General features: G+C 35.3%; 1 protein-coding gene across 6 annotated transcripts in view; it reads right to left on the reverse strand.

Annotated features, from left to right (window-relative positions):
* MAP4K3 (mitogen-activated protein kinase kinase kinase kinase 3) overlaps positions 1-27,841 on the reverse strand; it is a 188,189-nt gene that overhangs the window by 36,403 nt on the left and 123,945 nt on the right. For 5 of the 6 annotated variants that reach the window (XR_004178229.1, XM_031655091.1, XM_031655093.1 and 2 more), the window contains 8 exons: positions 23,647-23,705; positions 22,142-22,204; positions 13,973-14,031; positions 6,837-6,875; positions 6,377-6,430; positions 3,845-3,887; positions 1,993-2,152; positions 710-822 (listed from right to left, as the gene is read on the reverse strand). Coding sequence is in view for 5 of the 6 variants with exons in the window: in XM_031655091.1 (XP_031510951.1) it covers positions 710-822; positions 1,993-2,152; positions 3,845-3,887; positions 6,377-6,430; positions 6,837-6,875; positions 13,973-14,031; positions 22,142-22,204; positions 23,647-23,705 (590 nt within the window). In the remaining variant the exon portion in view is untranslated. The remainder of the gene's footprint in view (positions 1-709; positions 823-1,992; positions 2,153-3,844; positions 3,888-6,376; positions 6,431-6,836; positions 6,876-13,972; positions 14,032-22,141; positions 22,205-23,646; positions 23,706-27,841) is intronic. The other variant, XM_031655092.1, reaches the window with a different exon arrangement.

Below are 27,841 nucleotides of genomic sequence, written 5' to 3' on the forward strand. Positions count from 1 at the left end.
TTGAAGGGGAGGGTATGTTTTGGGGATGAAACTGTTAATCAGGTAATCAGGCATTAGTTACATTCGTAAAAGCAGTGTGCAACCTAGATCCCTCACATGCACACTTCACAATAGGGTTTGCGCTATGAGAATCTAATGCTGCAGCTGACCTGACAGAAGGTGGAGCTCAGGTGGTAATGCTCACTTGCCCACTGCTCACCTCCTGCTGTGTGGCCTGGTTCCTAACAGGCCACTGACCATTACTGGTCTGCGGCCCAGGGGTTGGGGACCCCTGATCTATAGTTAGAAATTTGTCCTGGGGTAGAAGCTACAGCTTTCTTTATCTAGTCCTTCTTTCCATAACTTCATGAGACTGTAAGAGAAAGTATTAAGAATCAATTACCCTCAATGAGAATAATAATAGTTATTTTGTGAACAATCACAAGAATACTAAGCGTTTACCTGTATAAAGAAGATGTTTTATAATATACTACATAACAAATTGGTCTAAATAATGGAAACAATAAAAAGCCATCATTCAAGTTTACCATAGCTAAATTACTTTTTTCAAGATTTAAATAATCTATTCACCATTATAATATACTAAAATATCAATATAGTAATTGCGAAATATACTAGTGCTATAGTTTCACTAATTGTAAGCATAAAACTAACTTAACAGTTAAAAAGGAAACAAATACAAGTAGAACTTATGAATATCAATACCTACTGGTACATCTTTCTTTTCTTTTCTTGAAAGGTTTGTGCCTCTATGTTCATTTTGTTGTTGACATAATGAGCCATCTCGTTCACCATTTAACTGGAAGGAGCTCATTCCATTTCCTTCAATAAGATATATTCATTGAAAATGATTATCTTCATGAAAATTTTTATTCAGAAAGTTATCAAGTAGGAAAGGAAAAATATTAACTTTGGGATAGTGTCATTCATTTGGAATCACCTAATCAGAATATTTACTATGAAAGTAAAACGTCATATATATGTTCTTCTATCTATACCTCTTATTTCTGGCATATTAGGCAAATTTAAATTCAGGTTATATATAAGTACATGTATTTGTCAGCTTTAAAAAACCAAATACTGATTTCGTAACTACTTTTAGAAAAGGGGTGATTTATATTATGTCATCCAAGAAACTTTAGTTGCTTTTTTTTTTTTTTTTTTTTTTTTGAGAAGGAGTTTCTCTCTTATCACCCAGGCTCGAGTACAATGGCGTGATCTTGGCTCAGTGCAAACTTTGCCACCGAGGTTCAAGCAAGCAATTCTCCTGCCTTAGTCACCCAAGTAGCTGGGATTACAGGCAGGCGCTACCATACCCAGGTAATTCTGTATTTTTTTTTTTTAGTAGAGATGCGGTTTCACCATGTTGGTCAGGCTGGTCTCAAACTCTTGACCTCAGGTGATCCACCTGCCTCGGCCTTCCAAAGTGCTGGGATTACAGGTGTGAGCCACCGTGCCCGGGCTAGTTGCTCTTTTAAAAATTGCTTCTTCTGGATAAACACAGAGGAGTCTTTACAGTGTTAAAATAGCTCCTTCTAGTATTAATTTGGAGGCAAACACCTAGCAAATAATACCAATTCCTTTTTTAGAAATGATTAAATGAATTAAGGAGTTAGACAAGGTACTCTCTTGTAAAACAGAAGTAACCTAGACACAAAACACATTTTCCGTGTTTGTTCACAGTTTAATTTGCATTGTTTCCACACTGTAGCTAAATGAACAGTGAACCAGTCTCTAGAAGAGAGAAGGCTAAATATGAAATGAGAGATGAGGACAAAGCATCTCAGACTGTGTCATAGGGAATCCTGTCACAAAAACACTTTAAGCCAGTAGGCAAAAAGCAGAAAACATCTCCATAGCCATTGCTTTCCTTCACTCCTCCACCAAAAGAATTTCAAATAATCTCTTAAAAGAAAGTTTTCCTCCATTTCCCCCCCCCCGCCCATAGTATGAAAACCTGGTAACGTATTTGCTGTCATCCTCCACCATTACCTAAGGCAACAGGTTTTTGAGGGGGTAATCTGGGAGGTGGTGGTCTAGGTGGAACTTGGGATGGCTTTGCTGGGCTCCCTGACATGGGACATCTCTTGATTGTTCCTTGATTTTCATCCTCAGTAGAATGCATTTCCTGTGGTATGAAGATAGACTTAGGCTGAAATAATATAGAAAAAGAGATCAACGTTGAAACATCAAATTATTTTCCTGAAGTAAATACTATTATATGTCAGAAGCTTTCAAACTATTTCTACTACACATTAGAGGTTTACCAGATGAGTTTAAAGGTTACTCAACCATCCAATTCAGATTATCTTATTGTTGTAAACATATTCTGAAAATGTACACTAAAATGTGTACATCTCAGGTTTTGCTGCTGTGCAAATAATAGGGCCTCTAAGTCGACTTTTTTATTAATTCCTCATAAGTCTCCCCACTTAGACTAGCCAAATAAAAATATTTCAGTCTCTCTTATCTCCTTCAATTTAAATGAATCTCTTTATTTTAAATATTCAAGCTAGTCAAAGTTCAGCGCCTTATCAACTGTCTAATCTAAGCTGTCTCTTAGGTGACTCAATGTCTTTATGGTAATGCTTAATCTTTCAGACCAGGTGCATGAGAGGATACCAATTAAAATGTTATCATGTTGGAGAATATCAACACAGCAATATAGGATGCCTGAGATACTTTTTGTACAAACAATGGAAAAACCTACAGTTGGCTGATGTTTGGAGAATTTATAACGTGTCTCTTATTATTGTTCAGCACTTATTTCTTTGAAATTCAGATCTCTTTACTTCTGCTATGATAAAACTAAACAAGCAAGTACAGCATTATTTACCTGTATGAATCACGATTTTCTCAGTTGTATAAAATGTAAATAAATAAAAATAGTAATAAACTGAATGACAAGACTGGTAAGACTCCAACTCTCATTTGTAACACTCTGATTTTAAACTTTAAAGCAGCTCATATTATAATTAAAATTTGCTATGCATATGAACTTATAAAATAAAATATATATTAGCTCATTTTACCTTTTAAAAAACAACCCATCAGTTGAAATCACTATTTTAGAATGGTTTTGTTTGGAAAAATAATTTTGTTGTTAAAAAGTATTTAAAAATTGTTGTACTATTTTGTATTTTTAATTTAAAATTATCTTTTGAAAATTAAGTATCTATGATGATAAATTACTATATTTATTCTTAGATGTCAGGAACAGATTGCAGATTTTGAGAAAAACAATCTTATAAGAAATGTGAGTTTTCTAACCCAAGTCAAGTAACACTAATCCATTAATACAATCATTTTCAGTGTAAATTCCTAGGACTTGTTACTTAGAATGAACATTAAATAAGGCCAGGCACAGTGGCTCATGCCTGTAATCCCAGCACTTTGGGAGGCCAAGGCAGGCAGATCACCTGAGGTCAGGAGTTTGAGCCCAGCCTGGTCAACATGGCAAAACTCAGTCTCTACTAAAAAATACAAAACTTTAGCTGGACGTGGTGGTGCGTGCCTGTAATCCCAGCTACTGGGGAGGCTGAGGCAGGAGAATTGCTTGAACCCGAGAGGAGGAGGCTGCAGTGAACTGAGATCATGCCACTGTACTCCAGCCTGGGTGTCAGAGCGAGACTCTGTCTCAAAAAAAACAAAAGAATGAACACTAAATATAAGTTGGGCATTATAAAAAGAGACAAATACAATAAAAAATCATTTACTTATATCAACTTCACAATTTTTCTTTGTGGATCACAAATGAAAAGTTAGAAAAACTCTCAACAAAGTATTAAATTGGCAGAACAATAACACATACACATATATCAAATTGAAAAATAAATCTGTCTACCTTTGGTGGCAAAGGAGGTGGAACTTTTGCTTTCAGAGTTGAACTAAAAACAGAAAAGTTTAGAATCAGAACTATTCATTTTACAAATGAATCAATCCTAAAATATAATAATTTTTTCTTACAAATGAAAAAAACTGCACAGACAAATATCATTTTCAAAGATTGTAAGTTTCTTCTAAAGTATTTTGTGAAATGTTGCTAGAGGTATTATTCAGAAGTAACTGGGAACTGGAGGACATTATGTTAAGTGAAATAAGCCAAAATAGAAAGTTAAACACTGCATATTCTTACTCATGCGGAAGCTAAAAAAAAAAAAAGTTGATCTCATAAAAGTAAAAAGCAGAACAGAGGATACTAGGAACTGGGAAGGGCAAGGAAAAGGGGAGGAAAGGGAGAGATTTGTTAAAGTATACAAAATTACAGTTATGTAAGAGGAATAGTAAGTACTACTCTCTTATACCACTGTAGGATGACTATAGTTAATAATAATGGGCCAGGAGTGGTGGCTCATGCCTGTAATCTCAGCACTTTGGGAGGCAGATGCGGGCAGATCATGAGGTCAGGAAATCAAGACCATCCTGGCTAACACGGTGAAACACCGTCTCTACTAAAAATGCAAAAAAATTAGCCGGGCTTGGTGGCGGGTGCCTGTAGTCCCAGCAGGAGAATGGCGTGAACCTGGGAGGCAGAGCTTGCATGCAGTGAGCCAAGATCGCGCCACTGCACTCCAGCCTGGGCAACAGGGCAAGACTCTCTCAAAAACAAAACCAAACCAACCAATAATGTATTATTTAGTTTCAAATAGCAAGAAGGAGGATATTGAATGTTCCCAACACAAAGAAATGATAAATGTTTGAGATGACGGATACGTTAATTACCCTGAAGAGATCACTACATTATATGTATCAAAACGTTAGTATGTACCCCATAAATTTGTATTATAATTATTTCAGTTAAAATAATTAAATTTAATTTAAAAAGAAGTAATTGGGTAATACACTTTTTTGGTTCCAAGTACTATACTGTAATTAAAACTGGAAAAGATAATTATAATTCCAGTTTATATCAACTGAAAGGTAAATAATTAAGAACATAAGCCACATCTGGCTTATGAAACAAATGATACGGTACAAAATATATCACATTGTAAACTTCATTTTTGCTACTGTTAGATATGAAACATCTTTAATGAAGCTCATCAAAAACCATATATATGCTTTATGAAATTATAGGCAGACTGTGATCGAAGTTAGGATTCATTATAACTCAGGATCAGTTTTAGAAATAGCAAGAGGCTGGTCACAGTGGCTCATGCCTGTAATCCCAGCACTCTAGGAGGCTGAGGTGAGCAGATCACTTGAGCTCAGGAGTTCCTGCCCAGCCTGGGTAACATGGTGGAAACTCATCTCTACAAAAAAATAAAATAAAAAATTAGGAAGTGTGGAGGTGCAGTCCCAGCTACTTAGGTGGCTGAGGTGGGAGGACTGCTTGAGCCAGGAGGTTAAGGCTGCAATGAGCCAAGATCACACCACTGCACTCCAGGTGGGTCATAGAGCAAGCAAGGCCCTGTCTCAAAAGAAAGAAAGAAAAAATTATACTATGATGAAGCACAAATTTCTCAGATGAGGATTTCAAGGCCTAGAAAGGTTATGTAACTTTACTCAAGATCACAGAGTAGTGAAGTGAAAAGGAAAACCTATGCCCTCAACTGCTAGTCAAGCGCTCTTATCATTTTACCATGAAACTGCATCTTTATTTAAAAAAAAACAAAACAAAAAAGTAAACATCAATGCATACATAATAGTAAAAATATTCCTCCTCTAAAACTATATATTTATATCCAAAGTATTTGTTCATTTGAAATATAGCAGACAAAATTTAATCAGATTTATAAAAAGCTTCTTTGTAGTTGCAGTGAAGTTACAGCAGCTATCAATTACTAAGAAATCTACAATAAAAAATTATTGTCCTTGTTAGTTTTTTTCTGAAGTTCTTTGGAAAAAATGGACTGAAATGTGTCGCTATAAAATTCACATATTGAAGCCCTAACCCACAATGTGACTATATTTAGAGATGGGTTTTTAGGAAGTAATTAAGCTTAAATGAGGTTGTAACAGTGGGGTCCTAATCCTATGGGACTGGTGATCTTACAAAAAGAGGGTGAGAGACCACTCTTACCCCTGATCCCACCATGTGCATACACTGAGGAAAGGCCATGTCAAGACATGGCCAGAAGACGGCTGTCTGCAAGCATAGAAGGGAGCCCTCACCAAGTTGGTTGGTACCTTGATCTTGAACTTCCCACCTCCAGAACTGTGAGAAATAAATTTCTGTTGTCTAAGTCTATGGTATTTTGTTATGTCAGCCCAAGCTAATATAACTAGAATAGAAAAAAGGAAAGAAACTGAGGTACAACCCACGATACTGTGTTACTAATTATATTAAAATTTCCATCAATAGTAAGCTGCCAGATGGATGAAATCAGGTCAAAAGACACCTTTTCTTTTTACCAAAAACAGAGACAGAACTTACTGTTTAGATTCATCATCATCTCCTTCATCATCTTCTAAATGTGCCACGTGTCCTCTAAATAAAAAGAATAATGTCATTGTTATTAAACGGATTTTACCAAAACAGCGTAAGAAGAAATTTTAGAAAATGCAGGAAAAGCTACCATAAGATAAAATTTTATTTCTACATCTTTATAGGACAGGATAGATTCAGAATTAAAACAAGGAACTGGGAGCAGTGGATCGTGATGTCAGTTACTTGGGAGGCTGAGGTGGAAAGATCGCTTGAGCCCAGGAGTTCAAGGCTGCAGTGAGCTATGATCACACCACTGCAATCCAGCCTGGGCAACAGAGCAAGCCCCTATCTCTATTAAAGAAAAACAAAGACAACTCAAACAAATAGGCTACATAACAGAGAAGGGGGCAAACTGCCTTTACTTGTCTGTGACGTAAAGTACTTTAGGATTAAAAATTAAAATTACCGCTGATGCAACTCTTCTTCAACAGACTTGAGAAGACTCCTTAAAAGAAAAAACAAAAACAAAAATAATGTGAGTAAGTTATCAAAGGAATATCGAATGTGTATCACTTTAAACTTATCCACACATTTTTTGAATGATTACTTTTTACCATTTACTGAAAATTTGCTAGTGATCACCTCAGCAACCATAAAACATCAAGTTATATTGAATGAGAGACCTCTATTTTCCTGTTGCTAATGTCTCTATATATGTATTTTAAATGAACAAAAGAAATCCTAATATTTATTGAAAAATACCAATTCAAACAGAAGACAACTCACCATGGAATGTCACAACAGTACTGACAAAACAATAATTGCAGGGTCATAGTCAGGAGTTTCCAGGATTCAAATTTTACCTGGAATGTTATACCTGACACCTGAAATTACATACACTTTTCTTTTTCTTAAAATAAGGAAGGTGACACACTTTAAAATAACATCATGCTCTCAGGCAATCCTACAAAATGAAACTCACCATGTTGGATCTCTCTGCAGAAGCATGCATGCATGTGATGTGAATACATGAATGTAGTAGCACTTTGCCTTCACGGAAGACACTCACTTACCTGAAGGATTTGTTCTCCAGTGGTGCACGGGCAAACACATTTACACTTTTGGGAGACTAAGCCTGTATCAGACCAGGTCGAGGATTTTACCATTAGGAGCAGTATACAAAACTTTAATTTTCAGGAATGTAAGAGAGAACTTATGGCATTCCTGAAGTTCCCTTACTTCTTTTCACTGCAAGTTCATGCAGCACACCTCCTAAATTACACTCTTCAAGCATAAAGACTCAATAGACTTCTCAGAGCTAATAGGGAAATAAATACAGTTACTAATACACTACTGGGATAAAAGTGAGTCAGCAAAAATTTTACTCTCCCTAAAAGTTATAAGGTAGCACCTTTTAATCATTTTCCCTCCTAATACACATCAGGAAAAACTGCCCTTAAAATTACAAAACATAAAACTAGAGAAACTGAAAGGTATGGTTATCTACTGTAAGTAATTAATAGAATAGTTTTTAGGCATCAATATTTTAATTAGCCCAGATTAACAACAATTTAAATTTTAAAAAATGACAAACTTATGACTCCAGAGTGGTAAATCCTATAAGAAAACCATAAACTAATTGCAAGCCCTATTATGGAGATACAAAAAGTGAGGTACTGTAGTCAAATATTATCTTATTCACAAAGTTCTCCAAGGGCCAACTCTAAGAAAGCAGGAGCTTCTGTCTAGAGGCAGTAGAGCAAAATGAAGACAGGCTTCAAAGCCAAGATGGTCTGAATCTGAATCCTGCCTTCACCATCACAGGATACGGCACTGGATAAGTTACTCTGATTTCTCTATGCTTCGGTTTGCAGCTATGTAAAGTGGAAATCACCTCAGTACTTATTCCAAAGTGGCTGTCAGAAGATCTACTGAATTAATGTAGTAAAGTGCTTAGAAAGGTAATTTAGGGCAGAGTTGGGACTTGATTAGTTATTTTCTTTATTATTATTATTATTATTATTTTTTTTTTGAGACGGAGTCTCACTCTGCCGCCCAGGCTGGAGTGCAGTGGCGTGATCTTGGCTCACTGCAAGCTCCGCCTCCCGGGTTCATGCCATTCTCCTGCCTCAGCCTCCCAAGTAGCTGGGACTACAGGCGCCCGCCACCTAGCCCGGCTAGTTTTTTTGTATTTTTTAGTAGAGACGGGGTTTCACCGTGTCAGCCAGGATGGTCTCGATCTCCTGACCTCGTGATTCGCCCGTCTCGGCCTCCCAAAGTGCTGGGATTACAGGCTTGAGCCACCGCGCCCGGCCTATTTTCTTTATTATTATTGTCTAAGTAACATTTCCTTAAACTAGCAGTTCTCAAATTGTGGTTATAAAAATCCTGGGGTCTCTTAGTCTCCTGTAGGGGTCTGCAAGGTCCAAACCATTTTCACAATATGTAATACAATTGTTGCTCTTATTTTCTCATGAGTATACACTGGAGTTTTCCAGCGACTATAAGATATGTGATACCACAACAGATTAAATGCAGTAGCAGACATGAGAATTTAGCTGTCTTCTATTAAGAAGACTTGGAAAAAAAAAAAAAAAGTAAAACAATGCTACTTTTCTTACTAATATTTTGTTTCATAAAAAATAGCTATTTTTTTCATAAAAAGTGTTATCAGTGGACCTCAACAAAAACTGTGCTGCAGTGTACGGACATATATAATAAAACCTTTTATGGCAATCATTCGTTGCCTCTGAGTCTCAGGAGAGAAATCAGTGGTGTTATAAGAAACCACTGTAAAGATGTGGCATTTGAACTGGTCCTTAAGAATGGAGATTTTTTTTTAAACACACACAAAAAAGTATGTTATTTATAACAAATAATATTATTATTTAAAAAATATATTAACATTTTGAAAAGTTCTAAGTTTAATTTCTAATACTATAAATATTGATGTTATAACCCCTATAAACAAAAGCTCTTTGGAATCCTCAATAATTTTAAACACTGTAAAAAAACATGAGACCAAATATTTGAGAAGTGCTGCTTTAAACTATTTTACCAAATTAAACATAGTGTCTCTGAACTGTACAGTGGGCTTTTATGTAATTTTAAATGTGAAAAAATACTTTTTTGTTAAGCACATGACAATCTTTTTTGAGATATTTCTTTTTACAATATAAAATATTAGGATTTGAATATACAATGATAATTTAAAATATACCATATTTATTTGGATTTATACTGCATTCCACTTTATTTCCTTTTTTTGAGATGGAGTCTCACTTTTTTTGTCCAGGCTGGAGTGCAGTGGTGTGATCTTGGCTCACTGCAACCTCCACCTCCCAGGTTCAAGCAATTCTCGTGCCTCAGCCTCCCGAGTAGCTGGGATTACAGGTGCGCACCACCATGTCTGGCTAATTTTTGTATTTTCAGTAAACATGGAGTCTCACTATATGCCCAGGCTGGTCTTGAACTCCTGGCCTCAAGTGATCCACCTGCCTCAGCTTCCCAAAGTGTAGGGATTACAGGCATAAGCCGTGAGCCACCACGCCCGGCCAGCATTTCACTTTTTTAAAAAGAATCTTCCTGGGAGTTCTCTAACAATAAAACAATAGTTGAATGGTTGAGTAAGTGAATATGAAAAAGAAGATAGCCCATGGCCCAGGGATTCATATGTACATTTTAATCCATTCACCTATAAATCTCCATTATGTGTTAAGATATTTTATTAAAGAAATTATAGAATTAATACAGTCTTAATGAAAAGTAGGATGCATGATTTACTTTTTTTTTTTTTTTTTTTTTTTTTTTTTTGAGACGGAGTCTCACTGTGTCTCCCAGGCTGGAGTGCAGTGGCGCGATCTCGGCTCACTGCAAGCTCCGCCCCCCGGGTTCACGCCATTCTCCCGCCTCAGCCTCCCAAGTAGCTGGGACTACAGGCGCCCGCTACCGCGCCCGGCTAGTTTTTTGTATTTTTAGTAGAGACAGGGTTTCACCATGTTAGCCAGGATAGTCTCGATCTCCTGACCTTGTGATCCACCCGCCTCGGCCTCCCAAAGTGCTGGGATTACAGGCTTGAGCCACCGCGCCCGGCCTGATTTACTTTTTAGGCTTTATAAAAGAGAAAATGAAATATGGCTAAATTTGCTAAAAAGTCTGTTTACAGTAAATATTGCATCTTGAGAGCACTGGAGAAAATGTGATACTGATTTATTCACCAAGATTGAGTGTTACACAATAAACAATGTCATATTCACTAGTCCACTTGAATTCTTCTCTTATGGAAGTTTTAGAAAGTAAAGAACAAAACAAAGCAGAACAAAAACAACGCTTTCAGATGCTGAATTCTAAGTCAATCTAAAATGAGTAAGAAATTTTGATGAAAAGGTTAAAAATGAGACAATGTACAAACAGATATGGGAGAGGTCTAAAACGACCACCAAAATACTCAGCATATTCTCATTAGCTAAGGAATCAGTCTGCAGGTTATTAACATCTTTCAAAACTGTCTAACTGTCCCCAATCTGTAAGTACTGCCCCGATTACATTTCAAACAAACAAACAAACAAAAAAGCCCTATTTCTCTAAAATTAAAGAGCAGTTTTATTCACTCACATTATCTACTTGTTCATACAATCAACAATTATTTACTGAATAACTACCATAAATAAAGGCAACTAATAAGTATTTACTAAGTCCTAAATGTGCTAAATGCTTTATAGTGATTATTCCATTTCATCCTTAGCACCCTATGAGGCAGGTACTATTATATTATCCATTTTACTAGCAATAATAGAGGTAAATTTCTCAAAGTCATGTAGTTTATACGAAAAGCCATCTGGCATTTACTACTGCTATACTCAACTGTGCCAGGAATTGTGTAATTCAATGTACTCTTTTAACTATTACTTATTAGAAGAAAATTTACCTTCAACATTTTTTGCCCTAAATTAAAACAAAACATAAATAATTTAATGTTTTCTTTTCTTTTTTTTTTTGAGACGGCGTTTCACTCTTGTCTCCCAGGCTAGAGTGCAATGGCACGATCTCGGCTCACTGCAACTGCTGCCTCCTGGGTTCAAGTGATTCCCCTGCCTCAGCCTCCCGAGTAGCTGGGACCTCAGGCATGTGCCACCATGTCCAGGTAATTTTTGTATTTTTAGTAGAGACGGGGTTTCGCCATGTTGGCCAGGCTGGTCTTAATCTCCTGACCTCAGGTGATCCACTCGCCTCAGCCTCCCAAAGTGCTGGGATTAAAAGCATGAGTCACCGTTCCCGGCCTAGTGTTTTCTTTTAAAAATAGTATTTTGTTGGTTTTAAATAAATTATCAGAAAAGCTGACCTTAGTGAGATTAGAATTCCAAAGAAAAGGAGACAAGTAAGTGTAAGTCAAAATACATATGCTTCTTGTTAGAAAAAGAAAAGTCCTATGTTAACAATTCTAATTAGACAGTTCCTGCATGGTCTGGAATAGGTAGAAACCCATCAATGGAAATCTGTCTGCCTGATCACCTATGGAGAAAGCAGGAAATACCTTTTTTTAAAACACTGCCTAATCACAAGAATAAAGCAGACATATCAATACAGTAAGAGAAGTGCTACATCCATGCTCATGTCACATGTATGTCTAAACCTACACACAAAACACAGCCCAAGAGCAAACTTTTGGCCAACCTACCTTGCCAAGGGTTCGTTATATAGAATACAGTTCCTTAAGCAGGGACCCAATTAATCAAAAAATGAAGGTTGGGCAAATTATTAACATTTTACCTAGCCAAAATAACTATACACTATGAAAATGTCTAACAATCAGAAATCAGACAATGGGAACTAAGGAATCTGGAAAAGCATTTAGTGAGGGGCTACATTTTTTTTTTTTTGTACTTTACATGTACAAATTTTAAAAATATATTTAAAATGAATCAAAAAAGGTAAAAAATATTTTCCCAAATTTTTCAGTCTCTTAAAATACACTAAAATTTGCTAACAAGGTCCTTAAAATTAGTGAACTCATATTTAGAGAAAAGAACATAAAAACACTTCAAAAATTTTTTTATTTGCTAATCCACTATGAGACAAACTTTCCTTTGTTTTTCACCAACAAACTAAGACAATTTATAAATCACAAATAGCTACTATTTAGGTAAAATTTCATTTTTCTACCAAGAAAATTTTACACTTATTTTCCATTTAAAAAACATAAATGCTAATAATAATAATGACTTAATAATAGTATCAAAGCTAATAATATTTTAAAAATTCTGATAGTATTTAACTGAAGTTCGGTTTAAATAAAAACTAATATATTTCTCTAGGTTGTTATTAAAGCCTTTTCTCTGTGTTAGGAAAGGATAGTATATTTAAGTAAAAAATTAAACATTTGGTATTTAGTTTATTAAAAAAAAAACACATGATTTTGCATTATTACCGTTAAAACTAAGCTATTTGTCTTTAGTTACTATTTCTCAACTGCTTAACTTAAAATATGGGAATATATATGTCTCAACTCTCTAATGCAACTGAAATAATATTTTGAAATTTTGCGAGGCATGGTGGCTCACACCTGTAATCTTAGCACCTTCTGGGAGGCTGAGGCTGATGCATCACTTGAGGCCAGGAGTTTGAGACCAGCCTGGCCAACATGGTGAAACCCAGGCTCTACAAAAATACAAAAAATTAGCTTGGCATGGTGGTGGGCGCTTGTAGTCCCAGCTACTGGGAGGCTGGGGCGTGAGAATCACTTGAACCTGGGAGGTGGAGGTTGCAGTGAGCCGAGATTACATCACTGCACTCTCGCCTGGGCAACAGAGTGAGACTTGCCTGCTTCAAAAAAAAGAAAAATGAAATTTTAAGTTGTTCTGATTATTAAAATAATATATGCATTGCTGGAAGATCTTGGTAATTTAAATTATATTCCCTTAGAAATTAGTTTTTATGATAATTTATCCACAAACTTAGAAAATGAGACTCTAAGAGGAATAGCAAAGTTCTGTCTCCCGTCATACCTGGCAAATGAACAATTTAAATTGTTAATGTCTGTAAGCTGCCTTTTAACCTGTGTGCCTCTATCAACTAGATAGTGCCTGGTGTAGAAGAGGCATTAAATAACTGTTGAATTTATTTACTGCATAGATTGGTAACTTTTAAGAATTCAGACACACATTTTAACTACTATCTTACTTTAAAAAAGCAGTATAGCCAAAAAGTTAAGATTTCTAAGTTGTATGAATAATTCCAGCTGTTTTTAGTGACCAACCCATCTTAAGAGATGTATCAAAGCAAGTTTTATAAGAAATAAACAGATCAAATTTAGAAATAAATTGCTAAAACATATATCTGCCTTCAGTGGCAATACACGTGGTTTTTCTCTAACATACAAGATCAGCAAAGCAGCTTGATATAAAAAAATTATGTTGATGCTTCCCATTGTGACAACTATTAACTAAATAATGAGCAAGGAAGCAATGCAAAAATGTTAAATGCATATTGTAAAATATATCTACCAGCCTAATACAATTTTCTACCTTAAATATTAAAATACAATATTAAAGACAACTTAATCATTCTTGAATTTAAATTAAGTTTTAAAAGAACTTTACTTACTTGTTTGCACCTAAAAAGTAACTACCTTGGTGTCCTTGTCCATATTCCAGTTGCAGATCCTAATAGTACAAAATAAAATATTTAGCACAATAGTAGTATATCACATACCATGATACATTAATATATATTATTTTTAAAGGACAAGCCCCAGACCCCCAAATAAATCTGTATTGCTATACATTCTTAAAAAAGAAGGATTTCATGAGTTCATAGTCCTGATTTAAGTATTTTATTATTTGAGTGTTTTTCTTGGAATTTTTCTGAATAATATATGCAAAGTTTCATTTTTGGTTACTGTTACTTTAACTTTTGGAAAAATCAGTTTTTAGAAAGAAAAAAGCTCAAATAAGGTGTTTATTCTCCAGTTATAATGAAGCAAAAATGTTCAGAGAAGTGAATAAGCAACAAAAATCTTGGTTTACTTTGTATATAGTATCTAAAATAATTATGTATATATACACATTCACATATTTCTACTGCTATTTCACGTAGGTAATAATTTTTTAAAATATAAAATTGGGTGTTATTTTAAAAGTAAATTACATATATGAACTTGTACAATATTATACACTGTATTGAAGGACTTTTAATAATTTGTTAAGAGTATAAAAGCAAAACTTCAAATGAGTATTAAGGCAGTTCCTCAACTATTTAAACACTTTCCGACTTAATGCTGTGGGTTATAGAGTGTTAAGAATTAACATGTAAAAGGATGAACAGTACACATGCTCAACTCAAATGCCTTCTTGAGAAAAAGAAACCTGCTTTCCAACAACCATGAAAAGCATGAAGTAAAGCTGCCTTTTGTCCCCTTCTTAAAGAGTCACTGTAATCTACGCACTGTTTTAACCATTAAGGGGGAATATTTGACATTTTAAAAATGAATCTTATTTACATTGGAATATAGCGTATTTAAAGTGCTTTTTACTTTTACAAGATATTCTCAGATTCATGATCAGGGCTTAACACAAAAGTCACCCTAGGGCTTAACACAAAAGTCACCCTGGAGTAGCCGCCTTCCAAGACTGCCAGGGAAGATTATCTGCAGCCTTCTCCAAGTCTCCACAGCATTCAACACACAGGGCTCCTCTAGCACTTACGCTGCATTTTAATCTATTTACATGTTTGTAAAAGTGAGCTCCTTAAACAATGGGAAATGATCAAATCTATCTTCTTTCCTTACAGCCTATGGTCTAGCATTGTTCCTGGCACAAACTGACTGCACCATAAATAAATGCTTGTTCAAATGCCAACTGTTTATTTTCCCATAAATAAAACTTCAGCCTCATTAACATACATAAAGCTAATTCTAAATCACAAAAAATACTAAGCCTCAGAATATAAGGATTTTAAGCAATACATTACATTTAAGAGAAAAGCACTTTAAAATTTAAATATTCCAAGATCTGTCAAAAAAATATCTGATGAAAATTAAAATCAAAATCCTGGTTTAGACAAGACTCAAATTTGTCTTCTTCAATATTTGTGTTCTTCCAGGCATAACAGTAAGTGTTCTTATCAGTGTCAGAAAAGATAACACATCATAAAAAAGATTAGTTGACTGTCACACTGGTATCACACGAAATTCTAATGAAAAAGGACATCTGTACTCTTTAATTTGTAATGATATATCTTAATGAGATAAAATCATTGTTACCACAAAACTGCACAGTTTAAGTGGTCATGACTTTACTATTGAATCCTTAAACTGCAGTATTCAGTAAAGAGAAGTATTAAGTTAAACAAACACAAAATTTGTTTTCTTCAGCTATGGATAAGTGGGCCCTCTATCAGACCAGCTACATTTTTAGCCAATATAATCTCTAAGCCTTTAATCAAATGACAGCTTCCAAAAGCACACATTCGTGTGGAGTGGCCATGGCTTCTGTTATATAAACACAGATGTGTCGTAGAATATTCAGCTCATCTGATACATAAGTAAAAGGTTGGTAATAATGATTAAAAATAAAGGAAATAGGCCAGGTGCGGTGGCTCACGCCTGTAATCCTAGCACTTTGGGAGGCCGAGGCAGGTGGATCATGAGGTCAGGAGGTAGAGACCATCCTGGCCAACGTGATGAAACCCCGTCTCTAATAAAAATACAAAAAATTAGCTGGGTGTGGTGCCTCGAGCCTGTAGTCCCAGCTACTTGGGAGGCTGAGGCAGGAGAATTGCTTGAACACGGGAGGCGGAGGTTGCAGTGAGCTGAGATCACGCTACTGCACTCCAGCCTGGCGACAGAGAGAGACTCCATCTCAAAAAAAATAAATTAATTAAAAAAAAAACAAAAAAAAAAAAAACCCAAAAAACCGAGATCAGCAGTATATTTAGAAAGGTAAGAAAAGTATCTAAAATAACTAAAGCAATACATTAATAGAAAATTGAGTATAGGCTCATATAGAGAACATTCAGGCCAGGAGAGAAGTTGTAGATAGATCCAAGTCTGATGATTAAATGGGTCATGTCCCAAGTCTTACCAGGAAAGGTGAAATTCAAAGGGGCTCATTCTTTAACAATTTCTTCTCCCTAAACTATGTTATAGCAACCATGGAACTAAAACAATGTGCCAGGAATACCATAAGTAAAATATTACTTTAAATCCTTCTAAAACGTTTCTAATCTCATTTAATACAACCATTGTTTACCGAGCACCTATTATCTGACAGGAATTCAGACAGAAAATCGGATAAGGAAAATGAGAAGAAATAAAAAGGAAAGGAACAAAAGTGAAACCAGGGCAAAGTTAGTAGTTAATTATATGTCTTTGGTGCAGTCCAAGAAAGACTGATCTAAAATGCTTTTCAAAAAGGATTTGGAAGTTATTCCATATCAGAAAAATGCTACCAAAATAATGCTTGGAAAGGCACTCAAACTATCCCAAGATGATGGTATCCTATGGTCATTCTTTATAAGCTAAACAAGAAACACTTGAGTATGCCAGCATAAAAAAAGTTAGTAGCGCTAATCAGGCATCAACTTGTTAATGAATGACAATGTTTACACAGTAGAGTCAAGTAAGTAACAAGAGCTGAAAACATGCAATAACCTAGTACAGATTAGAAGTTCAAGATCGTTATCCTAGCCCAATTAAAATATCTATTTAGGTTGCAAAGTCCTAATTTCAATAGTTCATTTTAATGAACGGGAGACTATTTCGTGTGAGAAAACTGAAAATGAACAAAGGATGTAACATGGAGCACTGGAAAAGGAAAAGCATATGACCAAAAACATCTTATTGTAGTTTTAAAAAAATCCCCTTGGGAGATTTAAGTCTATACCTGATGAGAAAGCAGCAGGAAGTCAATAGAATTGATACAGTTCACTACAAAAACACAAAAGAAAAAAATACTTGAGCAATATATTTTGACCAAGAAAAAGAGAGAACAGGAGAAATATTTTCCCATCAAAAATGAGAAAATTATGGCACAAATAAGGTTGTTAGTGAGATACCTTGTAATGCAGTAGATGATTTATAGAAATAGAGAGGGGATGGATCCAGGATAATTCAAATATTTTTTATTTCTTAAAAAGTCAGAAAAGCAAGTAGAGTCAGAATATTAAGTTAGGATTCTGACTAACAAAAGCAGATTAAGGAGCCTGAAAATTGAATAACATGACTTTTGTACTGCAGGCTCGGAAATGAATACTGGCAAGGTGAGGTATACTATATACTTCTTCAGAGCAATGATTATGTTACTATTTATTTATTCCTCTCCATAGCCATTAACATAGTGTTCTTTGGGTTTTTGTTTGTTTTTGAGATGGAGTCTTGCTTTGTTGCCCAAGCTGGAGTGCAGAGGCGCGATTCTCAGCTCCCTGCAACCTCCGCCTTCTGGGTTCAAGAAATTCTTCTGCCTCAGCCTTTCAAGTAGCTGGAATTACAGACATGCACCACCATGCCCAGCTAATTTTTGTATTTTCAGTAGAGACAGGGTTTTGCCATGTTGGCCAGGCTGGTCTCAAACTCCTGACCTCAAGTGATCCACCCGCCTCGGCCTCCCAAAGTGCTGGGATTATAGGCGTGAGCTACCGCGCCGGGTCAACATAGTGTTTTATACAGAATTAACTTTCAATTTTTTTTTTATTGGTATATGGGCTTAAATAGCCAGTAAAACTATGCAAATTAGAAAAAAATAGCATCAGTTAAGATGGATGTGTAATATAACCTTTTAATCTGAAGACAGCATTTTGCTGATCAGACAAACCAATTTTTATTGTTATGGGCAAAACTCTTTTAATTAACTTACAGTGAGTTTTTGTTTTAAACTCAGGCATCTTTCAAAAATTCTCATACTGTCAATTCTAAAAAATCGAGCCCTATTCTTCTGGCTTCATATATTAATTACCTGATTTTTTTTTTTTTTTTTTTTTTAAGGAGAGCACTTTTGGATAGCACAGAAGTTGAAATACAATATTCTAAATTCATTTACAAAATCATAAAATAAATACAGTTGGCATTTAAAACAACCAGAAATCACAGGTAATATGGAATGTTTACGCAGCAAGGTCTTTAAAGGGGTAAATGTTCCTTCTGGTCCCAAAGGAATTTAGGGTTTTTACCTTGGTGCCAATTGCCAGCTAAGATGAGGGCCAGACATTTTGGATTCCTCAGGCTTTTAGTGGTCACACAAGCATTTGTAAGAGAAGAAATCTTGTTCATAGTGCCAAGATTTTAGAATTGATAACATTAGAACACAGAAATAACTGTGGCTACTTCATACCCATTAGGAAAGCTATTATCAAAAGTTAAAAACAAAACAAAACAGAGGATAATAACAAGTGTTGATGAGGAGGTGGAGAAATTACAAGTCATGTGCATTGCTGGTGGAAATGTAAAAATGTTGCAGCTGCTGTGGAAAGTAGTATGGCAGTTTCTCAAAAAATTAAAGATAGAACTACAAGTCCATTTCTAGTTACATATCAAAAGAGTTGAAAGCAGGGACTCAAACAGATATTTGTATATCCATGTTTATAGCAGCATTATTCACAATAGCCAAAAGGTAAAAGCAGCTCACTGTCCATCAATAGATGAATATATAAACAGAAGGTGGTATTTACATGCAATGGAGTATTATTCAGCCTTAAAAAGGAAATTCTGACACATGCTGCAACACGGAGGAACCCTGAAGATACTATGAAATTATGGTAAGTAGTGAGCCAGTCACAAAAGAACAAATATGCTATGATTTCACTTTATACAAGATAACTAGAGAAGTCAAATTCATAGTCAGAAAACAGAGTGTTCACTGCCAGGGGCTGGAGGGAAAAAGGAATGGGGAGTTATTGTTTCATGAGTATAGAGTTTTAGTTTGGGAAAATGAAATCATTCTGAAGATGGAGAGCAGTGGCAGCTGTGTAACAATGTGAATGTACTTAATGCCACTGGACTGTAGACATAAGTATTAAAATGGTAAATTTTGTAATGTGTATTTTACCACAATAAAAAAAAAACAAAACAAAACATAACCATCGGACATATATATTTATTTTTAAAAGGTGGGGGGCCCAGTATGTTTTTACTTTAAAAACATATACTGATGATGTTGGGTAGAGGCGATACAGCACAGTGGTTTAGTTTGGAATTCCTGAGTCAGGCTGCTTAGGAATCCTAGCTCTGCTATTCTTAGCTAAAGAGTAACGAATTTCAGCTTCCTTGCACTTTAAATCACCTCATTTGTAAAACAAGAATACTAATATATTTAAAATGCTTAGAATAATGCCTGGTATATAAAAACCTGTAGATAAATGTTAGCTTTTGTTACCTTTGGGAGTGAGCTTTAAGGTTGATTTTGTAAGTTGTATACTCTGACAAATATTTCATTCATCCTCTTCTGCCAGAACTATCCTAACAGTCCCTAAATCCCTCCATTGTCACAAGACCCCTGTCAACTGCTTCCCTGTACCACAAGAAACTCCTGATTACAGGGAAGGGAGCAGGGATGAAGGTGGGAGCAGTTACAGGGAACAAAGCCATAATATGGTAACTTATTCAAGTTACTAGGCTAGTTCCACATGTGGCAGAGAAAAGAGTATTTGTAATTTTTTTGTTTGTTTGTTTTTTTTAAGATGGAGTCTCACTCTGTTGCCAGTCTGGAGTGCAGTGGCACAATCCTGGCTCACTGCAACTTCCACCTCCCAGGTTCAAGCGAATTCTCCTGCCTCAGTCTCCCAAGTAGCTGGGACTACAGGTACATGCCACCACGCCCAGCTAATTTTTTGTATTTTTAGTAGAGACAGGGTTTGACCATGTTGGCCAGGATGGTCTCGATCTCTTGACCTCGTGATCTGCCCGCCTCAGCCTCCCAAAGTGCTGGGATTACAGGCGTAAGCCACCGTGCCCGGCCAAATTTCTGTAATTTTAAAGTATTATGTTTCCAGTTTTGTTGTTATCTTTTCTACATGGAGGATATTAATAAATACTAGAATCAATTCAAAATGTTGATTGTGTTGTCTTTATTTCTGCAATAAATTTCACTAATTGTCATTCTACCCTAGATGTCTCATTCTGAAGACATTTTCAATCCAGCAATCACCGATTGTGTTTTCTTCAGACATTCTATCTCACTTGGCCCTATGGGTTAATTCTCAATTCTCACACATTTTGTGTCTTTAGGCCATTGAACACATCCCCTCTTTTTTTTGAGACAGTGCGTTTACTGGCTCTCCTAGCTTTTCAACTGCTTCTTCCCTACCTCCAATGTTGGTTCTACCTGAATGTTAAACATAGGCATCATCCACTATGGTAACCAGTTTTTTGCACTCTTTTTTCAGATTTAACAATGGGGAACATATGCAATTTTGTGGCTTCATCTATCACTTCCTCTTTGATAATTTAAATCTACTTTTTAAAAAAGGAATCCCAGATTAGTATAATTCCAAAATCTCAGCTGTCTGCCTGACATCTCTCAAACCTGTGCTCTGTGCTGGCAATTGTTTCCAATTCCCATGAAACAGAGCCAGCATCTGTCCCTTTTCTTCCTGAAGAATCTACAATGTTCCTACACAATACTGACATTAGTCTTAGTCCCTCCCAGAAGCCAGATAAGCCACGTGGGCCCCAAAGCTCTTCTCCTTCTCTCATCTCTACAATACGTACTGTATGTTAGCTTCCCCTCACCAACACTTGCCACTTGGCAAAATTTTGGCAAGCCATTATGTATTTTGTTGCATGGGTAAGAGTTTGAATGTTTAACTACATTCTGTCCAATAGGACAGCAACCTCCCTAAAGAAGGGAAATTATGTCTAAAATCTCTTTTATATTTTATAAATGTCAGAGGTCCTAGATTAAAAAATTTACATAAAGAATCATTTAAGCCAACCCAAATTGAAAGATGTATGTTACTAAGGTAAAGAGGAAGGAAAGAGAAGGAAAATTCCATTTAAAAGTCAAAAGTAGAATCTGGGAGTAAATATGTGGGTAACTTGGGGCTCTTGCCAACCACAGTAGCAGAAAAAGAACTATTTACTTAATAACAACTATTATTTATGTAATAGTTAATCGCATCAATTTCTCATTTTTTCTTATGTAATAGTAAGACAGTATTTATAACTTCAGGAATGCTTTATAATCTAAATTTTGTCCTAAGGAAACCAGACATGATAGTAATGCTGAAAAATTAAAACTTCATCTGAGAATGATTTCATTGTTAATGTAGGAGCAAATTATCTTTAAAAATTATATATGTACCATATATTATATGAATAATATATGTGTGTGCCATATGATAGATGAATATATATTATATATGTAATACATATGAATATATGTACCATATAACATATGAATAGTTTATATATATATATGGATGGATGGTTTCTAGTTCATTAAAACAAGTTACATCATTAAACTGGACATTTTTACAGGGAAATGCCATTTCTTAAAAAAAAAAAAAAAACCCTAATATATGAATGAGAAAATTAAACATTAACATTTTTCATAAAAAAGACAAGTAATGTTTATTTATTACTACAGCATTATATTTGAATAAGCAGATATGTATATGTAACTTGTTATGGGAAAAAATTGCTACAATTCTTAATATATGGAAGTTTGCTAAATGATAGCAACTTATAAAACAATGTTTTAACTGGACAAAATGTTTGATCTTAAAAGAAAACAATTAAGACTAAAACAATGCTGACAAAGAAAATCAGAAGATGAGAAATACCAGATTAGATCTTGCAGTGTAGTATATTTCTTCTGAACTGTCCAAAAAACCATCACTGTCGGGCTGTTTAGCAGAGACCAAGAAACCCAAGTTATTTATGCTTAGACTAAAAGCCACACATTCACAAAGGGAAACTTTCACAAATGAAGTAAGTCCTGCTAATATAATTTTATTAAGGCAAATGGAAAGTCAAACTGTATTAGGCAGCTTCTAAAAAAGCAACATTGCAACAACTTTGCTCTAAAATGCAGTTACTAAATTAGTATAGAATTTAAATACAGGCAATGCCAACTTACAAAGGGAAACAAAAAATAAACTCAAACTGCCTTAACAAAACACAATTAGCATTTATAAATATCATGACTACTTTTTCTTAATTTTCTCCACCCCTCTTCATAAATGTCAGGCTTTGGTATTACAATATGATCATTTTAAGACTTTTTCTTTAACATTCTATTCCTCCACACTGGTACACTGAATTAGAGAAACTATAAGGTAAAGGCTAATGACTCCCTTTGTATGCTTCAGTCAAGAGAGCTAAAATAAGCATTAAATTGAATAAGAAAGCTCCTACTTCAATCCTTAGTACTTATTAAGTTACTTTTTTCTCTTATTAACTAGCAAATAAAAAAAATGAAACAGATATCATATGGAACTCTGGCAAAATAATTTCTTTAGAATTTTGTATTTTCCAATGTCTCATTTTTTATTGTTCTATAGAATATTAACATCTCAAATAGCTGCAAAGTATTTTACTTTTATGACTGAATCTAATATATTATCATTTATCTGGAAAGGAGTATATAAGACAACAAAAGAATCATGCAAAGTATATTCATAAAGTTATAGCAAGCCTTAAATGAATGACAAACTTCATTTACTATGTATGCCTCATCTCCCTAAGTTTTAGTCCTCTATACAGATATGACTCTACTCTAATGTTTGGAAACCATGGCATTTATCCTAAAGATACATATTTTAAAAAGCCCCTCAAAAACAGAAAAAATAAAAAATAAAAAATAATTAAAAGCTAGCATTAAAAACATTTAATCAGAGGATGGTAAAACTAGTTTCTCCTAAAATAATTTTGAAAATATTCAGCAACACAGATTTATTTATTATGAATTTGAGAATTACTTACCTTTTTGTTTCCCACAAGTTTTTTTTAAATTTTATTTTATGTTTTTAAAGACAAGGTCTCACACTTTCACCTAGGCTAGAGTACAGTGGTGCAATCATAGCTCACTGTAACCTTGTATTCCTGGGCTCAAGGGATCCTCCTGCCCTAGCTTTCCAAGTAGCTAGGACTATAAGTACACACCGCCATGTCAACTAAGTTTTAAAATTTTTTTGTAGAGACAGGGTCTTACTATGTTGACCAGGCTGGGACCTCAAATGTTTCTGAAAATATTAACGACTAGCTTTTTTGGTCAGTACTAATACATCACAGAGACAAATTAAAACATTTATTTTCAGTGTTAACATTCTAAGGCTACGCTACTTACAAGTTCATGATGTGGTTCTGTCTCCTTTCTTAAGGGCGGATCAAATTTCACTTGGCCAACTAAAAAAGAAAAAAAAAAGTAAAACCAGGATGTTTTTATATTCTTAATGACAATAATTTAAAAAGTTATTCCATGCTAAAATACATTTAATGCTACCATCAACCACACACTGATCTTCAAAGATTTTTGTTTTCAATTTTTAAAACTGGTACTAATAATTGTAAATATTCATGGTGGTACATGTGATATTTTGATACATGTGGACAGTGTATAATGAACAAAACAGGGTAATTAGGATATCCATCACATCAAACATTTATCATTTCTTTGTGTTAGGGAACACTCCAAATCTTCTAACTATTTTGAAGTTTACAATAAATGATTGTTAATTATAATTTCCCTACTCTGCTACTGAACACTAGAATGCATTCCTTCCATTTAACTTTATTTTTGTACCTATGAAACAACCTCTTTTCATCCACCTATCTCTTACCCATTCCTGCCTCTGGTAACCATCACTCTACCTCCATGAGATCAACTTTTTTAGCTACCACATATGAATGAGAACGTGAGACATTTGTCTTTCTATGCCTAGTCACTTAACATTAATGTCCTCCAGTTCCATCCATGTTGTTGCAAATGACAGGATTTCATTCTTTTTTATGACTGAATAATATTCTTTTGTGTATATATACATTTCCTGAATGTATGAATATAAATATATTCATCCGTTGATGGACATATAGGTTGTTTCTTTATCCTAGGTATTGTGACAATGCTGCAATAAACTTGGGAGTGTAGATATCTCTTAGATATACCGATATCCTTTTTTTTGGATGCATAATCCAGGGGTTCTGAATCATATGGTAGGTTCTATTTTTAGTTTTTGAGGAACCTCCATACTGTCTACCATAGTGGCTGTACTAATTTACATATCCATCAGAAATATATAAGAGTTCCCTTTTCTCTGCATTTTCACCAGCATGTGTTGTTTTCGGCTTTTTAACAACAGCCATTTAAACTACAGTGAAACGATATCTCATTGGGGTTTTTCTTTTTTGATTTGTATTTTCTTTACAATTAGTGATGCTGAACATATTTTCATGCACCTGATGGCCATTTGTACATTAGCTGGAAAAAGCCCAATAAAGTCTGCTTTATTAACTGCTAAAGCTTAATTTGTTAATTCTAGGCCTTTTCCACAGTAATAGAAGAAGATGATTAACAAAATTATATGTGTGTACAATCAGGATCTAACTTGCTACTTTGTTGTGACCAGGCATAAAACAGAGACAATCTTTTTTTGTTTTGTTTTGTTCTTTGAGACGGAGTCTCTTTTTGTCGCCCAGGCTGGAGTGCAATGGCACAATCTCGGCTCACTGCAACCTCCACCTCCTGGGTTCAAGCGGTTCTTGTGCCTCAACCTCCTGAGTAGCTGGGACTACAGGTGTGAGCCACTACACCAGGCTAATTTTTTGTATTTTTAGTAGAGACAGGGTTTCACCATGTTGGCCAGGCTGGTCTGGAACTCCTGACCTCAGGTGATCTGCCCACCTTGGCCTCCGAAAGTGCTGGGATTACAGGTGTGAGCCACCATGCCTGGCTGAGACAATCTTAACTCAGTATTTAGGTGGGTAGACAGCAGCTGATACAGGGTACTTGTGGAAGCCAGCCTGTAACATGGTCCCCAGTGACTCCTCCCTCTTGGTATTCACAATGCTTCCACATTGGATCAGGGTTGGCTGTGACCAAAAGACCAGAGCAGAAGTAACCGTATATGAGGTCCAAGATAAAGCTTCTGTCTTGGGCTCTCTCTGTTGGATCACTTGCTCTGGAGGAAGTTACCTTGTGAGCAGCCCTAAAGAGAGGCCTCTTGGCAAGGAAGTGAAGCCTCTGACTAATAGTTACATGAATGAGCTTGGAAGTAAATCTTCCAGTCCAGTCAAGCCTTCAGATGACTCCAGCCCTAGCTGATACCTGTGTGCAACTTTATGAGACCTTGAGCCAGAATTACTCAGCTAACCTGTCCTGGATTCCTGACTCTCAAAATCTGTTAGAGACAATAAATGTTTATTGTTTAATATGAGCAGATATACAGAAAGTGAGAAAATTCAACACCTTCAGACTTATACTAAAAGAAATACTAAAAGGAATTATTTAATCAAAAGAGATCCATAAATGGTAGTACAGAAATACAGTATTGAATGAAGAGCAAAAAATTGGTAAATATACAGATAAATACAAATGAATATTGACCATGGTTAATGACAATAATATTGTCTTACAGGATTTAAAATATATCGGAGTTGGTTTAAAAAATGTTTATTGTTTTAAACTACTAAATTTTGGGTTTGCTACACAACCAAAAACAACCACTGTAGCTAAAGTATAAACTAGCCAGAGTAGACATAGATTAACTGTACCACATTCGTCTTTTCTTTTTCTTTGCTGTTCTAATGTATTGAATGTTTCAGTACCTTTACCTTTTATTTCTATAGCTCATTATCATTATCTGATCTTATAACCTGGGTAAAACCCTCAAGTCTCCTGAGATAAAAGCAGAGGAAAAAATACAGAACAATGAAAAGAAAACAAATAGCCACAATATGTTACATTTCAACTAGTAAGAGCTTCAGCCAAAACCAAAACTTCGCAACCAAGGTGAGGAAGAGAGTAAGATTTCAAAGCATAATCACTTTTCTAATGGTTTTATTTCAACTTTGTATGTAAATTTATTGTGAAAGTTAATATCAATGAAAGAAGACCATGGGATTTGAATATTTAGCAACAGGAGGCATAAGGAAAAAAATGGTTGAGAAACAGCCCTGTAATATCTCCAATTATGTGTGGGTGTGTATATGCTTTTAAGCTGTTAATGGCTCAGATATTAAATTTTGGCCCTTAGATCTAGTAAGTAGTTTAAGAATGAGTCCATCATAACTGTTCACAATTGATCACACATCAAAGATTACAAAGTAACTTTTAGTAAGGTATCAAAACTAACATATACCTCATCTTGATAAAGGCCTATTGAACAGCTTTCACCTATACTTGTCTTCAAATTCCAAAATTAAGTCTGTAATAAAATTACATGAGGACAGTCTTGTGCATCTATCTGCCTTGTGTTACTGTCACCTGTGAACATGCCCATTTCTCCCACCAGACTGTATAACCCCCACTGTACTTGAACTCTGTGTGGAGAATGCATTTCCAGAGAGGGAGCAAAGTCCCTATGGACATTCAAACCTTACACTGGTATCACTCTTCTGCTCTCTTCAAATTCCCTAAAGTTATGACAAACCTCTGCCACAGAATCTTCCAGTTACTCTTCAAATAACTGTCGGTCAATCATCCCAGTCTGCAGCACTATTTATGATGTTCTTTTTTATTTTTATTTTTTAAACTTTTATTTTAGGTTCAGGGGTACACGTGCAGGTTTGTTGTATAGGTAAAAAGCTTGTATCATGAGGGTTTATTGTACAGATTATTTCGTCACCCAGGCACTGAGCCTAGTACCCAATAGTTACTTTTTCTGATCTTCTCCCTCCTCCTAACCATTCACCCTCAAGTAGGCCCCAGTGTCTGTTGTTCCCCTTTGTGTCCATGAGTTCTCGTATGATGTTCATTTTTTTCCTTTCTTTTTTTTTTTTAAATTGAGACACTGTCGCCAAGGCTGGAGTGCAGTGGCAGGATCTCGGCTCACTGCAACCCTCTGCTTCCCAGGTTTAAGCGAGTCTCCTGCCTCAGCCTCCCGAGTAGCTGGGACTACAGGCACATACCAACAGGCCCGGCTAATTTTTGTATTTTTAGTAGACACAGGATTTCACCATGTTGGTCAGGTTGGTCTTCAACTCCTGACCTCAAGTGATCCACCTGCCTTGGCCTCCCAAAAGTACTGGGATTATAGGTGTGAGTCACTGTGCCCAGCCTAGAAATCTAGTTTGAAGTAGCATACACATGCATATTCACTTAGAAGTTGAGAATCACTGATATGTTACCACAGAGTGATTCAGAAATACTATGCTATAAAGGGACTGACAATGTAATTTTTTAATAAAATCAGATAACAAGATAGAGAGCACTTTAAATTACATTTTCAACAGTACTGAATACATGAAGTTTTCTAAATCAACTGCAAGAAATCTCTAATTACTTTTCTCTTTTTTTTTTTTTCCAGACAGAATCTTGCTCTTTG

Source organism: Papio anubis, chromosome 14, assembly GCF_008728515.1.
Source record: "Papio anubis isolate 15944 chromosome 14, Panubis1.0, whole genome shotgun sequence".
NCBI lineage: Eukaryota > Metazoa > Chordata > Mammalia > Primates > Cercopithecidae > Papio > Papio anubis.